The sequence below is a fragment of the Miniopterus natalensis genome, chromosome 12, assembly GCF_054644295.1.
Source record: "Miniopterus natalensis isolate mMinNat1 chromosome 12, mMinNat1.hap1, whole genome shotgun sequence".
NCBI lineage: Eukaryota > Metazoa > Chordata > Mammalia > Chiroptera > Miniopteridae > Miniopterus > Miniopterus natalensis.
The window spans coordinates 47,015,257-47,039,182 of record NC_142092.1 but is presented as its reverse complement, the minus strand read 5'-3'; the positions used below and the strand labels follow the sequence as shown (position 1 = coordinate 47,039,182).

Here is a 23,926-nt window from a genome sequence, read left to right as displayed (position 1 = left end):
ATGATCCTCTGAATGCACATTTCACTCTACCTCCACTTGTGGGTTCCCCGGCCAGGCCTGCCACTGACTTGCTGCATGACCCCTTGGAACCTCCATTTCTCTTCATCAAAGTGAGAAGCTTGGCCTAGATCTTCAGAGGCGCTCTGAACTCTTAGAAATTGGGCTATTTTGAGAGGCTTGAGGGAGAAAGAGGCTGAGAGTAGGAAGAGAATTGGACTTCCTCGCTTCCCCAGGGCTGGGACTAAGCCAGGTGATATCATAATGGGCAGTGCCCAACCTGGAGAGGGAAGCAGGGTGGGGTAGGAGCAGGAAGGCTGTGGGAGAGGGAAGTTGAAAGATCCTCCATAGAATAGGATCGCAGCAGCTAAGGCACCTGCTGGGGTGGAGGTGTGGGCGATCTGGGGGAGGGGGTGATCACTGATGGTTTGCAGGAGCCCTTGGTAGGTAGAGCCCACCACGGCTTTCCCTAGACCCCACTATGTTCCTCTTCTCCCGAAAGACCAAGACCCCCATCAGCACCTACAGTGACTCCTACAGGGCTCCTAACTCCATCAAGAAGGTCTATAGGGACCCACCTCTGAGGGCCTGGGAAGTCAACAAATTTGTGACCCCGGTAAGTAGAGGTTGGGGGTGGGGGTGGGGGCAGAGTCAGGCCAGTGTGTATGGCCATGCATGTCTGGATGACGGGCAGCGTGTGGTTGTCATTAGGTTTGTAATTATTTTGTAGCTTTGCATGTGTGTTTTATTCTTTTGCCTAGGTGTGAAATTTACAATGATATATAAAATAGTACCAGATCCTGCCTTCATGGTACCCTACTGTACCAGAGTAGGAAATATAAAGAGTTAGATAATAATTAAGAATTAAAGAAGACTTTTCTAAATTATCCAAAATGCTATAAAGGAAATAAACAGGGTAATGGAAATGGAAAGTAACCAGAGAGAGCTACTTAAATAGAAAGGTCGTAGAGGACCTAGACAAAGGACCTAGATGAGAGCCACGTGAAGAGCTAAAAGAACAGGATTCCAGGCAGACTGATCAGAAAGCACACAGGTCCCGAGGCTGCCTGTGGGATATGCCAGAAAAGGTCCAATAGGCATGTTTTATGCATGTGTATCACAGCCTCCCTGTATCTGTGTAGCTTGCACAAAATGGAGAGATCTGTGAGTCTAATTGTAACTGCCTAAGGGAATTTATTTGTGCACACCATCCAACAAACTTTGTTGGGGATCTACATGTGGATATAACAATATGGATATAACAATGAAGGGCCAGGCCCTGCCTTTCAGGAGCTCTCAACAAACAAGTGAACAAAGTAGGGTTGTCCTGTGTGGAAATGCACCAGCAAAGGCATGGGCACTGGTACAAGAGCTGGAAAGGGGAGAGCATTCCTGGGACTTTAGGGCAGGTCTACTAAACGATCCAGGGGGAAGAGGCTTCCAGCAGAAGACAGTCCTAAGAAAGGGCAGTCTGGGGGCAGGGACCCACCAGGAACTGAGAACTGCTGAAGCAGAGGGAAGAGCTAGCCCCAATGGTAAGAGAAGAGCCTGCAGGCCACAAAGGGCCTCAGGCTGTGTTGAGAAACAAGGATGTAATGCTCCAGGTTTTCTAATCTATGAGTGTCATGGTTAGATTGTGAGTTATGCCACGCTGGCTACAGTGGCAGGAGAATGGAGAGGCTGGAGCTGAGGGAAAGAAGCCAAGAAAGATGGTAGAGGAGGAGGGAGGAGAGTGTATGTGGGAGATGAGGAGAGACTGTGGCAGCGAAAAAGGGAATTTGTTGGATAAAAAAGAATTTTTTTTATAGGTATATTTTCAATTATAGTTCACATATCCTCCATCTTGACTGAAAGTCCTAATTATAGGCAGGAATTAAAAATAATTTTTATTGCCCTGGCCAGTTTTGCTCAATGGTTAGAGTGTCAGCCTGTGGACTGAAGGGTCCTGGGTTCGATTCCGGCCAAGGGTATGTACCTCTGTTGCAGAGTTGATCCCATGTACGGGAGGCAACCAATCAATGTGTCTAATCTCACATCGATGTCTCTGTCTCTCTGAAAAGCAATGGAGAAAATATCCTCAGATGAGGATTAAAAATAATAATAATTTTTATAATTATAAAGTAAATATATTCTCAATGCAGAAAATGGGGATAACTCAAAGAGGCACAAAGAAAAAAAAGCCTATAATCTTACTACCCAAAATAATCACTGTTAATTTATTATTATATGCCCTTTTAGGAAGCAAATATTTTTATGAAAATGGTATCATATTGTATACTAATATTTTGAATATTTTTTTAAAAAATATATCTTTATTGATTTCAGAGAGAGGAAAGGAGAGGGAGAGAGAGAGATGGAAACATCAATGAGGGGAGAGTCATTGATCAAGCCTACAACCGGGCATGTGCCCTGACCGGGAATTGAACCCTGATCGCCTGGATCCTAGGCCGATGCTTAACCACTGAGCCATGCCCAGCCGGGCTGAATATTGTTTTTTTTATATAACCATATATCAGGCCATTTTCCTTGTCAAACATATTTTATAATTTTAATGACTATGGTATTTTATGAATGTACCAAAATATATTTAAGAAATCATATATTATTGGAAGTTTAGATTATTTATAAAATTTTACTAATATTATCATTCTTGTATATATCTATCTTTGTATATATCAACTGTTCCCTAAGGACAAATTCCTAGACATAAAATTGTTAGGAGAAAGGACATGCATATTTAAAATTTTGATATATACTTCAAATTGCTATAATAAGGTTTGTAATAATTTAAATGCCCACCAGCAAAATATGAGAGTGCCTGCCTGCTTTTCCACACTCAATAGAAGGAAATTTTAAGAACTAGATCAACATATCTTGTTATCAGGATATAAAGAAGAGAGGAGAGATTAGGATGATTCCTGGATTTTGGGCTCTGGCAATTGGAGGAATGGTAGTGCTACAAACTGAGATTTGGAGTTCATTTTGGGACAAATATTCAAGGAATTTCAGGAAAAAATGTCTGGTGGATTGTTGGATATACTTAGCTCTGAAGCAAAGGAAAGAGGTTTGGGCTACAGATAGAGATTTTTTTAAAAAAATATATCTTTATTGATTTCAGAGAGAGGAAGGGAGAGGAGAGAGAGAATTGAAACATCAATGATGAGAGAGTCGTCACTGATTGGCTGCCTCCTTCATGCCCCTGACTGGGAATTGAGCCCGCAACCTGGGCATGTGCCCTGACAGGAAACTGAACCACGATCTCCTGGATCCTAGGTCGATGCTCAACTGCTGAGCCACTCCTGGCCGGGTCAGATATAGATTTTTAAATCACCAATATATAGGTGGTAGCTGAAGTCATGGAAGTGAATAGGATTGCCAAGGAAGAGTAAGAAAACGGCCAACACAGAACTGTGGAGAATATTCATATTTAAGGGGTAGGTAAAGGAAGAAGAGCTGTAAAAAGAGACAAGAGTGATAGGAAGAAAGTCAAAGATAAACCAACCAAGATAGCATTGTTAGACAAAGGACAATATTAAATGTTGTCCACACAGGAAGGAATCTCTTGGATGTAGTAAACCTGAGCAACCTGGCAGACAGCTTCTGTGAGTAGCAGTGGGATTAAGAATGAAAGAAAGGATTTGCTTCTGGCAGTATGGTGGTCTAGAAAATTCTGAAAGATGCTCCTACTACAAAACAGCTAGATCCTGCATAAAAATTAACTTTTGTTTTGGACTCTCATGGAGGTGAGTGGTAAATATACAGAGAAGGTAGGACTGTCCTAAAGACAAATGCCAATGTCAGCACTACAAGCAGGAGTTTAAGCCTTAAGCTAGCTAAAAGATGGAGGAGCTAAAACTGTAAATTCCAAACTGAACAAGAAAGTTCAGTGATCTCTGGCTCCCTGCCCCCTAACATACACACACACACACACACACACACACACACACACACACACGATGAATGTATGTATCTTCTATGGTGAAAAATATTCTCAATGTACGTTTTCAGGTATCCTTTAAAATCAGGCCAATCAAATCTGAGCTTACAAGAAGAGATATAAGGAAACAAATCACCAGGTGACAGTCAGCAGAAACAACAGACTTAAACCTCAAGGGACTTCAGATATTGAAATTAACAGTTAAAGAATACAAAATGTTATGAATTTTTAAAATAAAATGTGAAATTATCAATATGAGCAAACAACAAGAAATATTTTTAAAAATACCAGACAAATATAAAAAATACCCGAATAGGAATTTTAGAAATGAAAACCATATTTGTTAAAACCAAATATTTATATGGGGATAGTGGATGGGTTAAATCCACTGTCAATGATTTGAAAGACAGAATGAAAGAAATTTTCCAGAATGCACCAAAGAGAGACAAAGAAATAGAAAATATGAAGGAAACATTAAGCAATATGAAAGACAAAAGGAGAAGATCCACACAAATCTACTTGGAGTCCTAAAAAGAAAGAGCAGAAAAAATAGGCATTATCTGAAGAGGAAAAAGCTCTGAATTTTCCAGAACTGATGAAAGAAATAAATCCACAGCTACAGAATAAATAGAAGGAATTCCACACTTAGTTACCTCACAGTGAAACTACACAACACCAGCTTAAAAGATGGCCTTAAAAAGAGAGATAAATTGTTTTCCAAGTAAGTGTCTTCCTTTCAAGAACAAAATTAAGAAGAAAGATAAAGACTTTTACAGACAAAAACTAAAATGTATACTATCATCAAACCTATAGTAAAGAAATTGCCAAAGGGTATTCTTTGGGGAGAAGGAAAATTATTACAAAAAAGAAGGTCTGAGATGCAAGAAGGAACGGTAAGCTAAGAAACTGGCAAACCTGCCCGGCCGGGCATGGCTCAGCAGTTGAGCATCAACCTAGGATCCAGGCGATTGGGGTTCGATTCCCGGTCAGGGCACATGCCCGGGTTGCGGGCTCAATCAATGACTCATCATTGATGTTTCTATCTCTCTCTCTCCCTCTCCTTTCCTTTCTCTGAAATCAATAAAGATATATTTTTTAAAAAAAAGAAAGAAAGAAACTGGCAAACCTGAGATAAATTTAAACAAACATTGTCTACAGAAAATAATTATAATGACTTTTATTTTTCAAAATTTATAAAAAGGTGCCTGGACGGTATGGCTTCACAGATGAGCATCAACCTATAATCCAGAAGGTCACGGTTTGATTTCCCAGTCAGGGAACATGCCCAGATTTCGGGCTCCATCCCCAGCAGGGGGCGTGCAGGAGGCAGCCGATCAATGACTCTCTTATCATTGATGTTTCTATCTCCCTCTCCCTCCCTCTCTCTCAAGAAAAACGTTTTTTATTTATTTTATTTATTTATTTTTAATATATCTTTATTGATTTCAGAGAGAGGAAAAGAGAGGGAGAGAGAGAGATAGAAACATCAATGGTGAGAGAGTCATTGATCAAGCCCGCAACCGGGCATGTGCCCTGACCGGGAATCAAACCATGATCGCCTGGATCCTAGGTCAATGCTCAACCGCTGAGCCACACCCGGCCAGGCAAGAAAAACATTTTTTTTTTTAAATTATAGCCCTAGCAGTTTTGCTCAGTGATTAGAGCGTCAGCCCCACGGACTGAAGTGTCCCAGGTTCGATTCTGGCCAAGGGCAGGTACCTCAGTCACAGGTTTGATCCCCAGTCCTGGTGGTTGGGATACATGCAGGAGGCAACCAACCGATGTGTCTCTCTCACATTGATGTTTCTCTCTGTCCCTTCCACTCTCTGAAAAGCAATGGAAAAAATATCCTCGGGTGAGGTTGAAAAAGAAAAGACTGTTTCAAGGGAAAAGTATCCATTTTCCACAGCGCACACACACACACACAAAAGTTATAAAAGAACCAAAATATTGGAAAACAATATCAGCTAAGTTGTATATTGGAAAATAATATCATGCAAGATGCAAGGATAGGAAAGGAATAAAAAACTGTCATTCACAGATGATATAGTTGTGTATATAGAATCTATAATTTATCAGAATAAGAATTTAGAAAGTTGAATAAGTATAAGATAAAGTCAATCACATCTTTACATCAACAAATAATTAGAAAGCATAATTTAAAATACATATCATTCTAGCAACAAAAATTAAAAGTAAGTAGGAATAAATCTAGAATGTGTGCAAACTGTATGAACGATATTATAAAACTTTGAATACTTAAAAAAACACTTAAGTGGAGAGGTATCACATGCTTGTGGATAGGAAGAGTCACTAAAATAAGGATGCAATGCAATTCTAATTAAAATCCCAAGGTTTTTTGAAGGATTTGACAAGCCATTTCTAAAATTTATAGAGAAGGTCAGAGACTCAAGAAATAGCTAAAACATACTTGAAGAAGAAGGGGACTTGTCCAGTCAGATATTAATACTTATTACCAAGCTATATAAAGGCATAAAGCATAGTATTACTGTATGAATAGGCAAATTTATTAATGAAATAAAATAGATCAGAAATGGAGCCACACATAAATGGAAACAATATACAACAGAGGTGATTGAAAGTAAAGCTATGGGAAAAGATACATCAGGCTTGGTGTGGCATTACAAATATGTGGGAGAAGATACTCAATGAGACAATTGATTATCCAGATAGATAAAAATAAAATTGATCCCTAACTCACGCCAAACCCCAAAAGCAATACCTGACAGATTAAAAGCTTAAGGAAAATAAACTGTATAGCTTTTAGAAGAAAATATAAGACATTATCTCCATTATCTTAGAGTGTGGATGAATTTCTTAAATCACAAAAGCACTACCTAAGAGATTAATAAATTCAACCATGTTAATATTAAGAACTCTGCTCATCAAAAGATACCACAGAGATGCCCTGGCCAGTCTGGTTCAGTGGTTAGAGCGTCAGTCCGTGGACTGAAGGGTCGTAGGTTTGATTCCAACCAAGGGCATGCACCTTGGTTGCAGTTTCGGTCCCTGCCCTGGTCGAGGCACGTGCAGGAGGCAACCAATCGATGTCTCTTTCACATCGATGTTTCTCTCTCTCTCTCCCACTCTCTCAATGGAAAAAAATATCCTCATGTGAGGATTAAAAAATATATATAGACCACAGAGAAAATGAAGATACAAACCACAAACTGAAAGAAGATATTTACAACATGTGACTGACAAAGAATTAGTACATAGAATATATAGAGAACTATAGTGCTCTGGGTTAAAATTAAACACATGTGTTTTAACTCCCTCCTGAAACCCTCAAAAACTACAGTAAATGGATATTTAAGATATAAACACAAGAATAGTGAGAAAGAAGAGGCATGACAACAAAATTTGAGAAGCTGGAAAGTATAATAGATAATTAGTAACTGATTTAGCAGATCTGCGAAAGCTGAATCCAAAGCCAGCAATGGGAAACACAAGACATAATTCAACGTAAAAGCACAGAATTTTCATAAGCCTCAGGAATTAATAATATTAGGCTTCTTAAAAGTGGAACAAGACCAAGGCTAAAATAAGGATGATTTGAAAGCAGTTAAGAAGCAGTTAAGCCCTGGCCAGTTTGGCTCTGTGGTTAGAGTGTCAGCCCTCGGACCAAAGGGTCGTGGGTTTGATTCCCAGTAAAAGACATGTACTTCAGTTGCAGGCTCCATCCCCAGTCAGGGAGGCAACCAATCGATGTGTCTCTTTCACATAGATGTTTCTCTCTCTTTCCCTCTCCCCCCACCTTCCTCCCCTCCCCTCTCTCTAGAAACAATCAATGGAAAACAATATTCTAGGGTGAGGATTAAGAGAGAAAGAAAAAGAAGCAGTTAAGCCCTGGCCAGTGTGACTCGGTTGGTTGGGCATCATCCTGTGCACCGAAGGGTTGCTAGTTCAATTCCCAGTGAGGGCACATGCCTGGGTTTCAGGCTCAATCCCCGATGTAGGGCATGCAGGAAGCAGCTACTGTTTCTCTCTCCCTCTCCTGTCCTCTCTCTAAATACCAATTTTTAAAAATTTTTGAAAAGAAGCAGTTAAACCCACTAATCTCCTCTTCTGTTCCACGTCATAGGGTGACTATTCACTCCATCTCTACAAAAGTTAGAAGGCTTATTTTTTGGCGAGGATCTCAGGACTGGGAATGCCAGGCCCAGTTGAGGGCAAGGTACCATACTGAAAACAGGAGGGTCTCTCTCTATATACTGAATGTTAAAATCACAGCAGCCCTTTTGTCCACTAGCTAGGTCACTACCCTCAGGCCAAAGATTGAAAGAATCTCTTCTGAAGGATCTGATCAGCCCAAGAAGAAATACCTACAGATACTGACAGAGTTTGCAAAAAATAGTCTAGCCAGATCATCCTACAGTGATGCTCGTGATTGACAAAGCCCATCAGCAACTCAGTGCCTCCAATAAGCATTTCAGTCTCCTACTCATAAACATGAGCAGGCAATCAAAGATTATGGATATCTGAGGAAAGCCTTGAATGGAAAAATTGATCTCTGTGAGTTCTTCTAAAGACTGTCTTTGTATTTCTCTGTGTGTATGTCTGAGTGTGTATGTATAGATGTACATCTGAAAGTGTGTCTATGAGTGTACCTGGGTACATAGATCTATATGTATGTGTGGACCTGCGAGTGTGTGTAAAGTTCGGGGAGGTGACAAGTTATGGGGCCCTTCTACCCATATGGAATTTGATTGTGCAGGATCTGCCCACAGAACAAAACCTCAGCTGGGCACAGAGGATCCAAGAAGCCCCTTAGCTGAGAGGTTTTCAGGGTGGTAGGAGCACAAGGAGCAGCAAGGTCTCATCCCTGGGCAAGAAAATTCTCTCCCCTTTAGATCATAAGGGAGAAATGTGGGTGGCAGTGTCATCCCAGCATCTTACTTCCCAGAGGAAGTTCTTTCCGCTGTCTGACTTTGTTGGGTGACCCAATTGCCTTTTCATACCAGTTGCCTACAGAGACCTATAGGCTCACAACTAACTTGGCTTTTTCCCCTCGGCTGAGGACAAGGGGGGCCCAAAGGGAAGTCTAGATTTGGGATTCTACAGATCTAGCCCAACAAGGGGTGATGGGATAAGATGAGGTGAACTCCAAGAAGCAGGGGGCCCAGGACCTCAACCAAGATCAGGTTAGGATGAAGACCAGGGCAAAGTGAGTGTCAGGGTCAAGGGTAATATGGCATCAAAATCATTACCACAGCAGAGTCAGGGGCAGGTCAGAGACAGGGAATTATATTTTAAAGTAGGGGTCCCTCCAGTCCCATTCTTCTTCAAGGTGTCAGATTCTAAGAGAGCCCTCCCTGACCCAAACACCTGAATAAGGTAGCCAGCTCCCAGGGCAGCCAGCCTTTGCTGAGGCTCCAGGTTATACCAGGGGCTGTTGCTCTGATGGGAGTAATCCAGGCTCTGCTCCCAGGCTGTGTACAGCCTGGAACAAAAGATGACAGGACCTTCCAACTCTGTCCTTAAAGAGCTCCCTGTCAATAAAAGGACAGAAATGAGAACACCAGAAAACCACTCTGACTGAAGGCAAATGCCTGGCTCTAAGCCCTAGCCTGGAATGGAAAGTAATTCAAATAATAGAACTATGCAGCCCTAGCCAGTTTTGCTCAGTGGTTAGAGCATTGGCCCACAGCCTGAAGGGTCCCAGGTTTGATTCCCATCATGGGCACATACCATAGCTGTAGGCTCCATCCCTGGCCCTGGTTGGTTGAGGTGGGTGCGAGAGGCAACCAATCAGTGTTTCTCTTTCACATAGATGTCTGTCTCTCTCTCTCTCTCTCCTTTCCACTCTCTCTGAAAAGCAGCTCTTAAAAAAAAAAAAAAAAAAAAAATGAGAGAATTATGCAAGGCTGGCATGGGAATCCTTCGGGCATAGGGAGGTGGTTGGGAGACCCACCTGGGCTTACCTTCTAAATAGTGTCTAGATCTAAGTCCAACAGGACTCCGAGGCTGGAGTCTCTGTGCACTTAGCCACTTCCTCCCCTCTCCCCTTGCACAGGGCCTGCGCCATGTAGATCCTGAAGCCCTGCAGAGGATGGTCAAGTGTGCTGTGCAGGACTACAGCTATAGGAGTCCCATACCAGGCCATCCCTACTTGCCTGAGAAATACTGGCTCTCTCGAGAGGAAGGTAGGGCCTCACCCCTCGCCCAACTCTGACCCTATTCAGTGACCCCAACAATGACCCTTCATCTGAATCCAACTTGGATCCTGACCTCCACCCCCATCATATATCAGTCTTATTCCTTACCCATGACCGGGCTTCTTCTCTAACTACCCCCACTCCAGCTTGACTCCCAAACCACTTGACCTGACACTTACCCCGGCGGAGATTCAGGCCCTGCCTTTTGGGAGCCCCTTGTCTGTACCAAAGAACTGAAAGAGGCCTCCGTCTTGTCCCTAGAGAGATAGAGGGAGTATTAACCTCCTCCAAACAAATCCAGGTGCCATCTTCTCCCATCTTCTTGGTGACCCTGTTCCATCAAGCTCCCCATATATCCTGCATCCCTCTGCTTCGCCACACCTCTCTCCCCTCCACTTGGAAATATTTTCTAATCTCTTCCTGCCTAAAAATTCTCTCTTCCTCCTCCCCTTCATAACCAAGATTTTCGGAAACAGTCTATACTCTCTGTCTCTATCTACTTCCTCCCTCCTTCTTACACCTTATAAGAAATTATCTTTCTCATTTAATTTGGTGTTGATGATCTATCACACCGTACATTCCAAAAGAGCAGAGAGTCTTGTCTTAATCACAGCTGTGCCCCCTCCACCTAGAACAGCATCAGGCTCCATAAGTACTTTTTGAAGGGATTGTTGACAGATCTTCATCCAGGTGAAAGTGGGGGTCTGCATCTTCTACACTCAAGACATTAAAACTGCTCTTGTGTGGTTCTAACTACCATATCCATGATGCTCTTTAGCCTTTGCCTTATGAGACCTGTCCTATGCATTTCTCTCTCTGACTACTCTCTGCTTCTTGAAACTCCTTCCTTCCCCAGCTTCTCTGATGCCTCAATTTCCTGGGTGTCTTGTCTACTGACTCTGGAAACATGGGGTTCCTCAGAGTGCTAATCTGAGGCCTCTTCTCTCCTTACTCCCGAGATCATTTCATCTAATCCATGTCTTTAATTACTGATAACTCCAAGTCTTTATTTCTATCCTTGACATCTCATCAGAATTCCACTCTCCATATGACTATGGTCATCTTTACCTGAATGTCCCAAACACCCCAAATTCATTATGTCCTACCCACCAACCCAGAACTCCCGATCCTAATACCGTGCCCCCATACACACACCTGCTCTTCCAGGGCTCCTAGACCTCCTTTCCTAATGTGTCTCACATGTGTTCTTTCAGAGTGTTAGGAGAGTGGCTCACAGTGGATAGATTTGGTGTTTGGGTGGATGGGGTTTTGGAAAGTTTTAAGGAGGGAAGTATCTTGATCACATTTACACCTGTGAAAAAGTGCTTGAGCTTTTACGTAGAGATTGGATTGTAGGATTTCAAAGATGAGGTAGGGAGACCAGTAGGCTAATAAAATAATAGTTTTCTAAGTTCTAAGTGTTTTACATATATTAATTCATTTCAATCTCACAAGAACCCCATGAAGTAGATTATCACCCCATTTTAAAACTGAGGAAACAGATTCAGTGACATTAACTCAGTCAAAGTCACACTCAGCTAATATCTGGCAGAGCTGAAATCTGAAGCCAAGCAGTCTGTCTGCAGAGTCCATTCTATTGATCACAACATTATATTGCCTCCAGGTTAAGGCACTGCAGAGATACAGGGGAGACCATGGGAGACTGGAAGAGGGGATAGATTCAAGTGACTTTAAGGAGGCAGAATAAGCCAACTTTGAAGACTAGGTGTGGAAGATGAGAGGGAGGAATTGGGAGGAGGCCCAGTTTCCAGGTTGGCTCATTCGGGGAGGGTGGTGCCAGGATAAAATGTGATCAGCCCAAAAGACCCAGGCCCAAGCAGAAGTAAGCCTGAGGTGGAAAATGGGCTCATCTCAGTGTCTAAGACAAGTAGGGGGCCAGGCTGGGCTTTGATTGTCCTGAGGGAAACCGGTGAGAGTCCAGTTTTGTGCTGGGGATCAGAGGAGAGACATTTAGGAAGTCTCAGATACTGGGATGGAATGAGTAACACTGTCTTATGTCTCCACCCCTTATAATCAAGCCGACAAATGCAACCCAGACTACTTGTGCAGTGACCCGTGTAACACATGGAGAATTGAACCTTACTACTGTACTGGCTGGAACAAGTATTCCACATACCTTCCCCGCCTGCCTAAGGTATCTACTGTGCTCAGCACAGATGGGGTCTGGAGAACACACGTACACCTCCACCTCCCAAACCACAGGGACTGATATTTCACCATTAATTACTCATCCCTTTCCCATCAATAATGCTCCAGGGCTCTTCCCATCTGTGAAACTAGGGTTTGTATGTTCCAGGACACAAGGTAACCCAGGAGTGGAGCTGTGCTAGGTCACTGGGTCCCAATCTCTGGGGACTGGGTTCATTGGGTCCCCACCTCTGGCTGGATTCTATGGGGACATGGCTAGTGTGCACTCCTTGACAATCTACATTCCTGAATCTTGCCACTTGGCTCCTTCCCACATGTCTGGCCAAGGAGTCAGTGTTAATTAAGCTAAGCTACGTACTTCACTCTCCCTTCCTTTGTGATGTGAGCAAGGACAAAGGGAGGGAAAATAAGGCCACTCAGGGGCAATGCAGATAAATAAAGGAGAGTGTTCCAAGGAGAGGAGTCCAGGGCAGCCCCAGGTGGGAGGGAATGTGAGAGGCTCTGAGGCCACAGCGGGGTTTCTCAACTGTAGGCTGAGGCTGACCTTAGGTTGACGAAACCCCTTTGAATCAGAACTTCCTCAAGAATCAGAACTTTTCACAAATTCACAGGGGATTGTGATGGGCCAGCAATACTGAAAACACCTTGTTAGAGAGACGCTCTAACAAGGCAAACCCTTGTTCAAGGTAAACGCTGAGGCAAGGTGGTTAGAAGCTCGGGTGCTGACCCGGTCCAACTAGTTTCATTCCTTCCGCGCACCCCTCCTCACGTAGGCGGAGTAAACGCGTTGCTGGGCGACAGCCCCAAACAGAGCCGGGCAGGGAGGGGGGCCTCTGGAGGGCGGGGTAAGGCTCAGCCCGGGGCTAGTCCGGGTGTGCTGGGAGGAAGAACCCCCAAAAGGGGGCCGCTCCAGGTCAGAGCTTGAGGAAGCGTGCCTCCCATTTCCAGGAAGCCGGGATGGAGACAGCAGTCCGAGGAATGCCCTTGGAGTACCCTCCTAAGCCGGAGCGACTCAATGCCTATGGTGAGGGACGGTGGGGCGGTGGAAGGGAGCGGGTAGCGGGGGGCCAGGAAGGGAGAGGTGGGGACCTGTGGGACCAGGCGGGGCCGAGGGCCCTGGAGAGGGTGTAGCCCTGTCTCTATCTGTCCCTGTTTTTGTCTCCATCTCTCCCCGTCTCTGACCCTGTCTCTTCCCATTCTTGCGACTGTCTGTCTGGGTCTTCCGGGCTGGGACACGCGGACCCAGAGCGCGAAGTCGTGGTGAACATGCTGAACTCGCTGTCACGGAACCAGACGCTGCCGCAGATCACGCCCCGATGCGGGTGCGTGGACCCGCTGCCGGGCCGCCTGCCCTTCCAGGGTTATGAAAGCCCTTGCTCGGGCCGCCACTACTGCCTGCGCGGGATGGACTACTGCGCCTCCGGGGCGCCCTGCGCCGAACGCCGCCCGCGGCCTCTGTGCTCGGTGGAGCCGACTGTAAGGTTCGCAGGGCCCCGCCCCCTCCCGCAGGGCCCCGCCCCCTCCCGCAGGGCCCCGCCCCCAACCGAGCCAGGTCCGCCGAGTGCAGCCCTCCCCACTTCTAGCCTTCTCCCCTGCACCAGGCCCCACCCGCCTCAGGCCTGCTCTGCCGCCTTACTGGGCTCTGTCCTGCCCTCTGGCCCCAGGGCCTGAGCGGACCGCTGAAGCAGGAGAACCTGCACGACGGTTCCCCCAAGTGTCAGATCCTGTCCCTCCCGAACTGTGCTCAAGGTCAACCTGGCTCCTGCATCTGTTCTGGAGCTCCCCCCCCCCCCGGAGGGTTCTATTAAGAAACCCCGCACACCGGTCACATCTCCTCCCCGCGCCCGCCAGCCCCACTCCCTGCCTGGACACCCGGTCCTGGGGACCTGTTCTCAGAAGTGTCCTCTATTCCTGGGCCTCGGGTCACCGTCAGGAATGGGCAGCGTTATTGCCGAGTGCTAAGTGAGTAAGGAAACGGTAACTGGATTACCAGAAGGGTCCTGGCCTCCTCCTCGGAGCCCTGCACCACCTCCAGAGGTAGACAGCCTCGGATGTTACTGCCGAGAAAACTGAGGCCCGAGCCCAGACTGCAGCGCAGCCTTCTCTCTGCTCCCCGCAGCAGACAAGGCGAGCTGAACCTGCGAAAACGCCAATGTCCGCCTCAGCCTAAAGAGCTATGCAGTGGGTGTTCCTGAACCCGGTCCCTAACCCCATGGTGATCCCCTCCACCTCTCCCTAGGCAAAGAGAGACTGATTCCTTGGGTGAGACTGGGTCTTATCCCTTACAAAGGAACGGGGGAGAGAGAAAGTGCCTGAGCCTCAGAAACGTCACCCCATCAATAGTGTGGAGTAATTGCTGTCCCATGGCGAGGGTCCCGGGATCCCCAGGTTCTCAACGACTGGGGCCCGACCCTCCCCAGAATCCAGCGTGCTCCACGGCCCAGCCTGGGCGGCAGAAACGAGGCCTTACCCAGAGGGGGACTTTCAGGTGTCTTCCCAGAGGCGATGCTTCAGTGGTGACTTGAAGGCTTCAGTGGTGACCAGGAGGCCTGAGGGGAGGATCTCCGAGCCATAGGACTGACACTTGAGGCGTCACTTAGAGGAGTCCTGGTCTGGGCTTGGGGGGCAGGGGAAAATCAAAAGGCCGAGCCCTTCCCTGCCCACCGCTTCCTCCTCCAGGAGTGTATTGCCCTACGAGCACCGGCCCGGAATGCAATGTGCTGTTATAACTCCCCCGCCGTCATACTACCCATGTCCGAACCTTAGGTAAGTCTGGCGCACACAGGCAAATGCATATGCACACTGGGGCTGTTCCCTTGGCGCGGCCAGGAACCCTGGCCCAGGGGGCGGGGGGGTTGGGGGGGGGGTTAGTTGGGGTTGAAACTGTCCGCTGAGATGCACTGACTGAAATATGCCACCAGGGGGCGCCAGTGCCATGAGGAAGTCAAAACTGGCTAGGACATGGAGGCCTCTAGGAAAGGGTGGAGGCCAGCATTTAAGGGGGTTACAAGTTGGCAGTGGGGCTTAGAGTCAAGAGATCAGCGCGTTAGATTCAGGGCTTGAAGTAGAGGGTAAGAAGTCAATGTTAGCGGCTGGGTATTAGAAATCAAAAATTTGACCATAGAATCCGAGGTCAGTGTTGGAGCCTCGGGTCAGTATTAGGTGTAAAAAATTGGGATAAGGTTAGCACTGAGAATTGGAATCAGACGGATGAAGGTCCAAAAGGGCTGGCCCATCTCTCCCCACAGGTGGGACACAAGTCACTTTAAGAAGACCGGTGGCCCCCAGAGAAACAACTATGTTGTCCACCCTGAGTTTGTGTCCGAGTCTTACCCTGTCTACCCCTGCTGGTAGAGCGGGGGGCCAGGCCAAGGGGGCTGAGCAATAAAAAACTTTTCACCCCATAGGCTGCCTCCTGTGTCCTCACCCAGCAAGATCTGGCAATGGGGAACCAGTCACTCAGGCCTCTGCCACGCCCCCTAAACTGAGATGCAGTTTCTCAAAGTCAACCTGCCCTGAGCCCTCCCCACTCCCATCATCTCAGTACTTTGCCTTAGTTGGCCCTGAGTGCCCTCCTGACACAGAAAAATAGCCCTGTATCCACCCGGTGTCGTCCTCCCCTCCACCCTAGAGCCCAAACTAATGGGTTCACTTAGCCATGCAGGAAGGGCCCTCCAGCGAATATTCTGCCAATAACACCCGAACTTAGATGCTCCTCGCCCCAGCAGCTCAGTAGATTCAGATTCCTCCATTCTGCAATCAGAGCCCTGTCCCTATATCCAAAGCTCTTTATCTCTACTCCGGGAGTCTTCTTTACAGCCCCCCAAAAGCCTATGTTCATATACCTTGCTGTCCTCCTCAACCCAAGTCAAGGGGTCCAAAACAATTTTCGGAGGGTTTCGTGACCAAGAAATTTCAAATTACAAAACAGAGCCCTGTTTCTATGTCCCTCTGGGAGCAAAGGGTGCTCTGGGATCTCTGGGATCTTCAGTCTTTTTGCACCCCACTCCTCTTCGGGGCAGGGGTATGGCGGGTCACGCCCACTTCCTCGCAGCACAGGAATGCCTGTCACTAGGGAATGGGAGGACGCTGCAAAATACCCAGGGGAAGGCAGTCTTCTAGGTTCCTGATCTTGGATGCTGCTGGTCTCCGAAAGTTTGGGCCTCCCTGCTGGTGAAACCAAGATCCCTCCGTGGGGTCCTTGATTGGATTCACCTTATACTGAGCCGCTGAGATTTTCCCGTAATTCCACTACTCTTTTTCCATGTGGGAGAGCTAGCAACAGCGTTATACCGAAATGGCCCCCACCTGCCCAAATCTGGAGGGGAAGGGATCCCAAGAGTCAGCCCTGCCCCTTTACCCTGCGGCTCGCTCCTTCTCATACATATCCTAAATTTAGCCTGGGGGTACGAGAACCCTAACATTCTACAGCGGCTCCTTCCTCCAAAACTACATTTCCCAGCAGATCTGGAGCAGAGCCCCGCCCGCAAGCGGGTGAGCAACGCCCTGGCAGGGGCGGGCCTGCAGGCGGGGGCGGGGCCGGGAGACACCGGGCTTGCAGCTCGCCTGAGATGCCTGGAGCTAAGCACAGAGCCATAGGTGGAAAGTGGGGGTCAAAGAGCTGGGCCTCAGGTCCGCGTGACAATGTGGGAGGAGGGGTGGGACGCCAGGGGCGGGGCTGAACTCCAGGCTCCGGGCAAGACCAAAAGACCTGGGCGTGGCCAAGCAGCCAGAGGGCGGGGCCTTAGCTGTCCCCAACAAGGCAGCGCTCCGCGCTGCGTGGTGGCAGCTGAACTCTGGCTAGCGTGGAGATCTGCAGGAGCCAACCTTCACCCCCACTTTTGGGGTCACTGCCGTGAGTAAGTCCAGGGGGAGGGGCTTGGGGGGGTCTGAGGGAGCACACTTCCTTAACTTTCACTCCTACTGCTGAGTTGGTGGGGAGAGCCTGAACACCTGAGTCGCCGTGGGAGGACAGGCCCCTTGACCTCAGTCTGTCCCTTTGGACTTTGCAACTGTTAGGCGGGTCACTGGGGGTGGGGGTGGGGTATTCTAGAATGTAGGCGCAGTCACTCGATCCCCCTGGATCCCGCCGCTGAGCCGGGAATTGGGCCGGATCGAGTTGCCTTTGACATTTCCACACATTCCCCTGGGAATTGTGATCGGCAAACGACTCAGCTTGGGATGGCCTCCCCTCAATTTGGCCGGTCAGGGCCCTGCTCTTCATATCCGACGAGGGGCTGGCAACCAAGATTGAGGTTGACCCAACTAAGTGGGGAGAAGTCTTGGCTAGGGCTGACCCCACCTGTCAGCATTAGCCTGTGGTGGGTCTGATGGTGGAGGCGGCAGGTTACAGGAGTTTGTAGAGACGCCTTTAACACCAGAACCACTGTTCTTCCCCACAGCCCCGGTACCAGATGCTATTAAAATTCCCCATTTCCCACCCCCAAGAGTCCTTCCTGTAGCAAGCAGCAGCGCCAGCCCTTGGAAAAACAGGCCTCCCCATGCCCACACCCACTTGATGGAAGCCTGTCCCAGCCTCTTGACCACAAAGCTCCTTTCCTCTGCTGTATTCAGACAGCCGGTCAGACCATTATCTCCCATCTCCTAAAACTTAGGCTGTGGAGGATTACTTTGGCTTTTTGGATTCAGTCAACCTTGCTACTTGGGTGACTTCAAACAAGTTCCTTTTTCTGATTGGGCCACTGTTTCCTCATCTGTACAATAGGCACTGTAGCTATGCCTCTTTTCAGCATTATTGTTGGGATGGACGCTGTCATGGCATTTGGGAGACCAGCACTGGGCCTGCATGGAGTGGGTGCTCAGGCCTGTGGGCTCCTGTTCTTCATTAAAGAACCTCCAAATCCTAGAAAGTTAAGACTCTCAGAAATTAAGTGTTGGAAAAGGCTTCTGAGGTCACCTCGGTGGCCTCTCTATGCCTCCAGGGGTCAGGAGATGGTCTCATTTAATATGAAAGTTTGAGAATGAGGGGTCCTATTCAGCTATGGGCCTTTCCATCTTATTACCTTAGTGCCCAAAATGGGGTCTTGGTTGTCTTGAATGAATGAATATAAATGCATAGCAGCTCTGGCCTGGGCCATCTAAGCCTTCTTTGGGTTCTGTTTAGCTTGAGGGCATCAGCTAAAAATTACTACCTGCATTTCCCAAGAGAACTTTTCTAACCCCTACCTACAGGAAGGGGAGCCCATACTGGGGTGGAGAGTTTGAAAGCTAAGTTATGTGGGCTGAGAGGAAGGGAATAAAAGGCTGTTCCTGACCAACCAGAACTGACCAGCTTAAGGAATGGGGGGCAAAAAGCACAGAGAATGAGGCCCTGAGATAGCACCTTGGGGAGGGGCCATGTGGGGAGCCATATATTGACATCTGGGATCAATATTCTGATATGTACCTGGCATTCTTGATAGTCTCTTCATGGGAGAGGTGGGGGAGATAAAGATTCTGAACAGCTTTGGCATCTCCCGGGAAGTTGTGGGGGACTTAGAAACAGACACTGGCATCTGGGAGGAGACTAATTACTGTTTGCCAGTCTCCCTCTCCTTTCTCCTCTGTGTTTGTCTGTGTATGCACCTGGCTAGGGCTAGTTCTTTGTTGGACTTTGCCCTGAGGGCTAAATAAGGAAGGTTCAGTAGCCTTGAGCAGCAGATTGCAACACCCCCCCCACACACAAGTCTACGTTTCACTTCCCATATGTGGAAGTTAAAATACAGTGTGTAAGAGTATATGTGTGTAGTGTGTGTATTGACGGGGGGGGGGGGGGGGGGGAAGGTGATCCCTGGAGAGTTGGTAGGTTGGGGAGAGACATTGGCCCAAGGTAGGCAGGTGGAATCTCCTAAAGTGGGTGGTCTGAAGTATTTAGGTTGGGGAAGAAATGAGCTTGGTAGTCATAGGATAGGCCTGGCTGGACATGTAATGAGATGCAACCACATCATGCCTTGAGCCTCAGTTGCAAAGCTTATGCTTCTTGACTTCATCACAGGGGTCATGAGAAGCTCTCTAGGAAAAGATGTGGTCTGATCTTTTTTTTTTTTTTTTTTAATCCTCACCTGAGGACATGCTTTTATTGATTTTAGAGAGAGAGGAAGGGAGAGGGAGAGAGAAAAACATCGATGTGAGAATGAAACATCAATCGTTTGCATCCCATATGTGCCCCGACTGAGGGATCAAACCCGCAACCTAGGCATGTGCCGTGGCCAGGAATCCAGCCTGCAACCACCTGATGCACTGGACGATGCTCCAACCAACTGAGCTACAACAGCCAGGGCCTGATAAGTTCTTTAGAAGGATCACTATGGTTACTATAAGCCGAAGGCATTGGGGGAAAGAAGTTGAGTTCAGGGAGGTCTATAGGGGAAGTGTTGAAATAACATAGGGGAGAAGAGACAGTGTTCAAAACTAGGGAAGGGGCCGCAGGACAGTGGGTGAGTGGCAGAGACAAAGCTGGTGGTAGCTGGCCCACAGATGCGGTGCTGGGAGCAGAGCAGGAAGGTGGGCAGGGAAATGGATTGGTGAACAGTGGCTGAAAGCAGGGTGGAATTTGAGAACAAAGATCTGAGAAGTCAGCTACCATGGCCTTCGGGCCAGGCTCCTGACCCCAGCCCTAATGTCTGAACCCAACCCTGCCTCCCTCCAAACTAAGCCCTAGGACTAATCTAATCTCCAGATTTAATCTGGTTTCTGATTAAATTCCATGCCTGAGCTATTCCTCCTTGCTCTCTCCTCTCCCTTCTGGGGACAAGGGAACTCATCCTACTGCCCTATTAAAGGTCTCAAGGAACAGACCGAATTATGCTTTTCCCCTCCCACCATGGCCACATCTCTAGAAACTAGGTCCTCGCCAGATCTCTCCCCTTCCCTTCTGCTTGAACTGCCCCCATGTGTGATCCCAGGAGGTCTGATATTCTGTGATCTGGACAGCTCCCTGACCCTGTCTGGATTGTTTCTTCCCCACAAAAATGGGATGCATGTCATTTCTCTCCCCCCCCATCCCCCCACCCCCATCCCGTCCTGACTAATTCCAGCAAGCATTAGAGCCCGTGAGAAAGGATAAGACACAGATTGTCCTGGTAAGTCTCACCTTTGCCATTTCTTAAACCTTTATGTCCCAGAATACACCTTCCCAAAGTATACACCTCTTCTTTCTTGCTGAAGCAAATGGAAATACTATGGAATGAGGTCAGTTCCACATCTCTCTTCCCCTTCCAGACTCTGGCAGGCCAGGTTCAGATGGGCTTTGTCAGGTGGCCCCACTGCCCGCTCCTTCCTTAATTGGAGGGCTGATGCCCCAAAATTCGCCGGAGAAGAGCCAGGCCTACCCCCGCCGACGCCCTGGGCGTGACACAGGCCGTAAGAGCCCTGAGGCTGCCTCGGCCACAGCCATGTACACCTTCCTGCCTGACAACTTCTCACCTGTCAAGCCTAAGCCATCAAAAGAGGTGAAGCCGCTGCTGGGCTCAGCAGTGCTGGGGCTGCTGCTGGTGTTGGCCGCGGTGGTGGCCTGGTGCTACTACAGCGCCTCTCTGCGCAAAGCGGAACGTCTGCGCGCCGAGCTGCTGGACCTTAACCGCGGAGGTTTCTCCATCCGCAACCAGAAGGGCGAGCAGGTCTTCCGCCTGGCCTTCCGTTCTGGCGCCCTGGACCTCGACTCCTGCAGCCGCGACGGCGCCCGGCTGGGCTGCTCTCGCACGGCAGATGGGCGCCCGCTACACTTCTTCATCCAGACGGTGCGACCCAAGGACACAGTCATGTGCTACCGCGTGCGCTGGGAGGAGGCGGCCCCGGGGCGCGCCGTGGAGCATGCCATGTTCCTGGGGGACGCGGCGGCGCACTGGTACGGCGGCGCTGAGATGAGAACCCAGCACTGGCCCATCCGGCTGGAAGGCCAGCTGGAGCCGCAGCCCTTCGTCACCAGCGACGTGTACTCCTCCGACGCAGCATTCGGAGGCATCCTCGAGCGCTACTGGCTGTCCTCGCGGGCGGCTGCCATCAAGGTCAACGACTCGGTGCCCTTCCACCTGGGCTGGAACAGCACAGAGCGCTCGCTGCGGCTGCAGGCTCGCTACGACAACACGCCCTTCAAGCCCCCCGCCGGCCTTGCCGCTGCTCTGGAGCTCAGCTACCGCGTGTGCGTTGGCTCAGATGTCACCTCCATCCACAAGTACATGGTACGGCGCTATTTCAACAAGCCGTCGAGGGTGCCAGCACCCGAGACTTTCCGGGACCCCATCTGGTCCACATGGGTGCTGTATGGGCGCGCGGTGGACCAGGACAAGGTGCAGCGTTTCGCCCAACAGATCCTACAGCACCGCTTCAACAGTAGCCACCTGGAAATCGACGACATGTACACGCCTGCTTATGGTGACTTCGACTTCGACGAGGTCAAGTTCCCCAACGCCAGTGACATGTTCCGCCGCCTGCGCGATGCTGGATTTCAAGTCACGCTCTGGGTGCACCCATTTGTCAACTACAATTCATCGTCCTTTGGCGAGGGCGTGGAGCGAGAGCTGTTCGTGCGTGAACCCACGGGCCGGCTGCCGGCGCTGGTGCGCTGGTGGAACGGCATCGGTGCGGTGCTGGACTTCACGCGCCCGGAGGCCCGCGACTGGTTCCAGGGGCACCTGCGGCGGTTGCGCTCGCGCTACGACGTGGCCTCCTTTAAGTTCGACGCGGGTGAGGTCAGCTATTTGCCGCGGGACTTCAGCACCTACAGGTCGCTGCCGGACCCCAACATATGGAGCCGGCGCTACACTGAGATGGCGCTTCCTTTCTTCTCTCTGGCTGAGGTCCGCGTGGGCTACCAGTCACAGAACATCTCCTGCTTCTTCCGCCTGGTGGACCGGGACTCGGTGTGGGGCTACGACCTGGGGCTGCGCTCGCTCATCCCCGCTGTGCTCACCGTCAGCATGCTGGGCTACCCGTTCATCCTGCCGGACATGGTGGGTGGCAACGTGGTGCCCGAGCGCACCGCCGGCGGCGGCAAGGTGCCGGAGCGCGAGCTCTACGTGCGCTGGCTGGAGGTGGCCGCTTTCATGCCCGCGATGCAATTTTCAGTCCCACCCTGGCAATACGACGCTGAAGTGGTGTCCATCGCGCACAAGTTCGCCGCACTGAGGGCCTCGCTCGTGGCACCGCTATTGCTTGAGCTGGCCGGTGAGGTCACCGACACGGGCGACCCCATCGTGCGCCCCCTCTGGTGGATCGCGCCGGGCGATGAGACAGCTCACCGCATCGACTCGCAGTTCCTCATCGGGGACACGCTGCTAGTGGCGCCGGTGCTGGAGCCTGGGAAGCAGGAGCGCGATGTCTACCTGCCCGCGGGCAAGTGGCGCAGCTATAAGGGTGAGCTTTTTGACAAGACCCCAGTGCTGCTCACCGATTATCCCGTTGACCTGGACGAGGTTGCCTACTTCATCTGGGCATCCTGACCCAGCCCAGGACCCAGCAACCCCACATCTCTAAACCCAGGCTTTATGCAGGCCTTTTACCTTCCCTCAACCACCCCGCCTGTCCCCAGGAAGTCCCTGTCTCTGTACCACCCACTAAGTGGGTGGTAACATAAATATGCTCCACCCAGTTCCCCCGTAGGGTCAGGGGAGGGGGCAGTGAAGCCACCTCCCACTCTTAGGCACAATCCTAACAGGCCCTTTTCTCCCAGACTCACCCCAGTCTGCAGAAACCTTTTCTCTGGGTTGGGGGTGAGTGAGTTCAGAGCGAAAAGGTCAGTTCCTGTTACACATGGTTGGGTTTTAAAAGCACAAAGAGAAACCTCACTCTCCATCCTGTCCTGAGTGACCATCTTGTCCTTCTGAAGCGGGGACTTGGTCTTCTTTCAGGTCCCAAAGTAGCCCCTTGCCACACTTAGACAGGGTATATCCTTGGAGTTGGAAGCCAGGCCCTGAGTTCTCAGCACTGGCCTGAGCTGTGACTGACCTGGTCCCACCCCAGCTGCCGAGAAGAGATTGGGGTGCTTGGCCAACTCACAAGGAGGCAGGAGGTTCCCTCCCAGAAGACAGGAGGACTTGGTTCAGCATGGCACCATCATCATCATCATCATGGCGCCATCATCATCGTCTCTCCTTTGCGCAGAGACTCCTAACACTACACTAACCCATCTGTGTATACATGTGCGCTCAGCCCTGTGTACACGTGTGCTCAGCACTGCCTGATGGGAAAAGACTTGCAAGACCATGCAAGCTAGACTTGGTGCCTTAACCCAAGACTCTGTGTGTGTGTGCGTGTGTGTGTGTGTGTGTGTGTGTGTGTGTGTGTGAGAGAGAGAGAGAGAGAGAGAGAGAGAGAGAGAGAGAGAGAGAGAAAGGGAGAGAAAGGGAGAGAAAGGGAGAGAAAGGGAGAGAAAGGAGAGGGAGGGAGGCAGGGAGAGGCATCAAGTGTCTCTGGATCTATAGAATGAACACAACACCACTGAGACAAGATAAGCCTGGAGGGAGAGGCAGGGAGCAAATTTGAGACTTTAATTGTTGAGTTGGCCTCCTCCCAGGCGATGTCCCTGGTACTCTGGTAGGAAATAAACAGCTTCTTCAAGATTCCTCAGCTGCCTTACTCCCTGTACATGGCAGGGATGCGGCCTAAAAGGGAGTGATATTCTTATTCTGGTGGTGGTGTGCTTCAG

The 23,926-nt window shown here is 49.3% G+C and overlaps 2 protein-coding genes across 6 annotated transcripts; both read left to right on the top strand.

Annotated features, from left to right (window-relative positions):
* Positions 1-478: 478 nt before the first annotated feature.
* SPMIP6 (sperm microtubule inner protein 6) lies at positions 479-15,636 on the top strand. Of its 5 annotated transcripts, XM_087823190.1 has the most exons (8): positions 479-623; positions 9,418-9,431; positions 9,972-10,101; positions 12,153-12,268; positions 13,231-13,306; positions 13,529-13,763; positions 14,962-15,048; positions 15,531-15,636. In XM_087823190.1, exons 1-8 carry the CDS (start codon positions 479-481, stop codon positions 15,634-15,636), a joined length of 909 nt encoding a protein of 302 aa, XP_087679316.1. The 5 variants fall into 5 exon arrangements, with proteins under 5 accessions (XP_087679316.1, XP_016078559.1, XP_087679315.1 ...); XM_016223073.2 differs by lacking the exon at positions 9,418-9,431 and having other exon boundaries at positions 479-613; XM_087823189.1 differs by lacking the exon at positions 9,418-9,431 and having other exon boundaries at positions 479-656; positions 9,988-10,101.
* Positions 15,637-16,968: 1,332 nt separating this feature from the next.
* MYORG (myogenesis regulating glycosidase) lies at positions 16,969-23,568 on the top strand. The gene is made up of 2 exons (XM_016222815.2): positions 16,969-17,141; positions 20,503-23,568. The coding sequence occupies exon 2, from the start codon at positions 20,577-20,579 to the stop codon at positions 22,719-22,721; it is 2,145 nt and encodes a 714-aa protein (XP_016078301.1). The 5' UTR covers positions 16,969-17,141; positions 20,503-20,576; the 3' UTR covers positions 22,722-23,568.
* The last annotated feature ends 358 nt before the right edge of the window (positions 23,569-23,926 follow it).

Excerpts from the sequence above, each read along its gene's own strand:
- SPMIP6 (XM_087823189.1), top strand. The coding sequence starts at position 479 with ATGTTCCTCTTCTCCCGAAAGACCAAGACCCCCATCAGCACCTACAGT. Across the intron at positions 10,102-12,152 it reads CTGGCTCTCTCGAGAGGAAG|CCGACAAATGCAACCCAGAC; the intron begins GTAGGGCCTCAC and ends CTTATAATCAAG. Across the intron at positions 15,049-15,530 it reads TACCCATGTCCGAACCTTAG|GTGGGACACAAGTCACTTTA; the intron begins GTAAGTCTGGCG and ends CTCTCCCCACAG.
- MYORG (XM_016222815.2), top strand. The coding sequence starts at position 20,577 with ATGCCCCAAAATTCGCCGGAGAAGAGCCAGGCCTACCCCCGCCGACGC.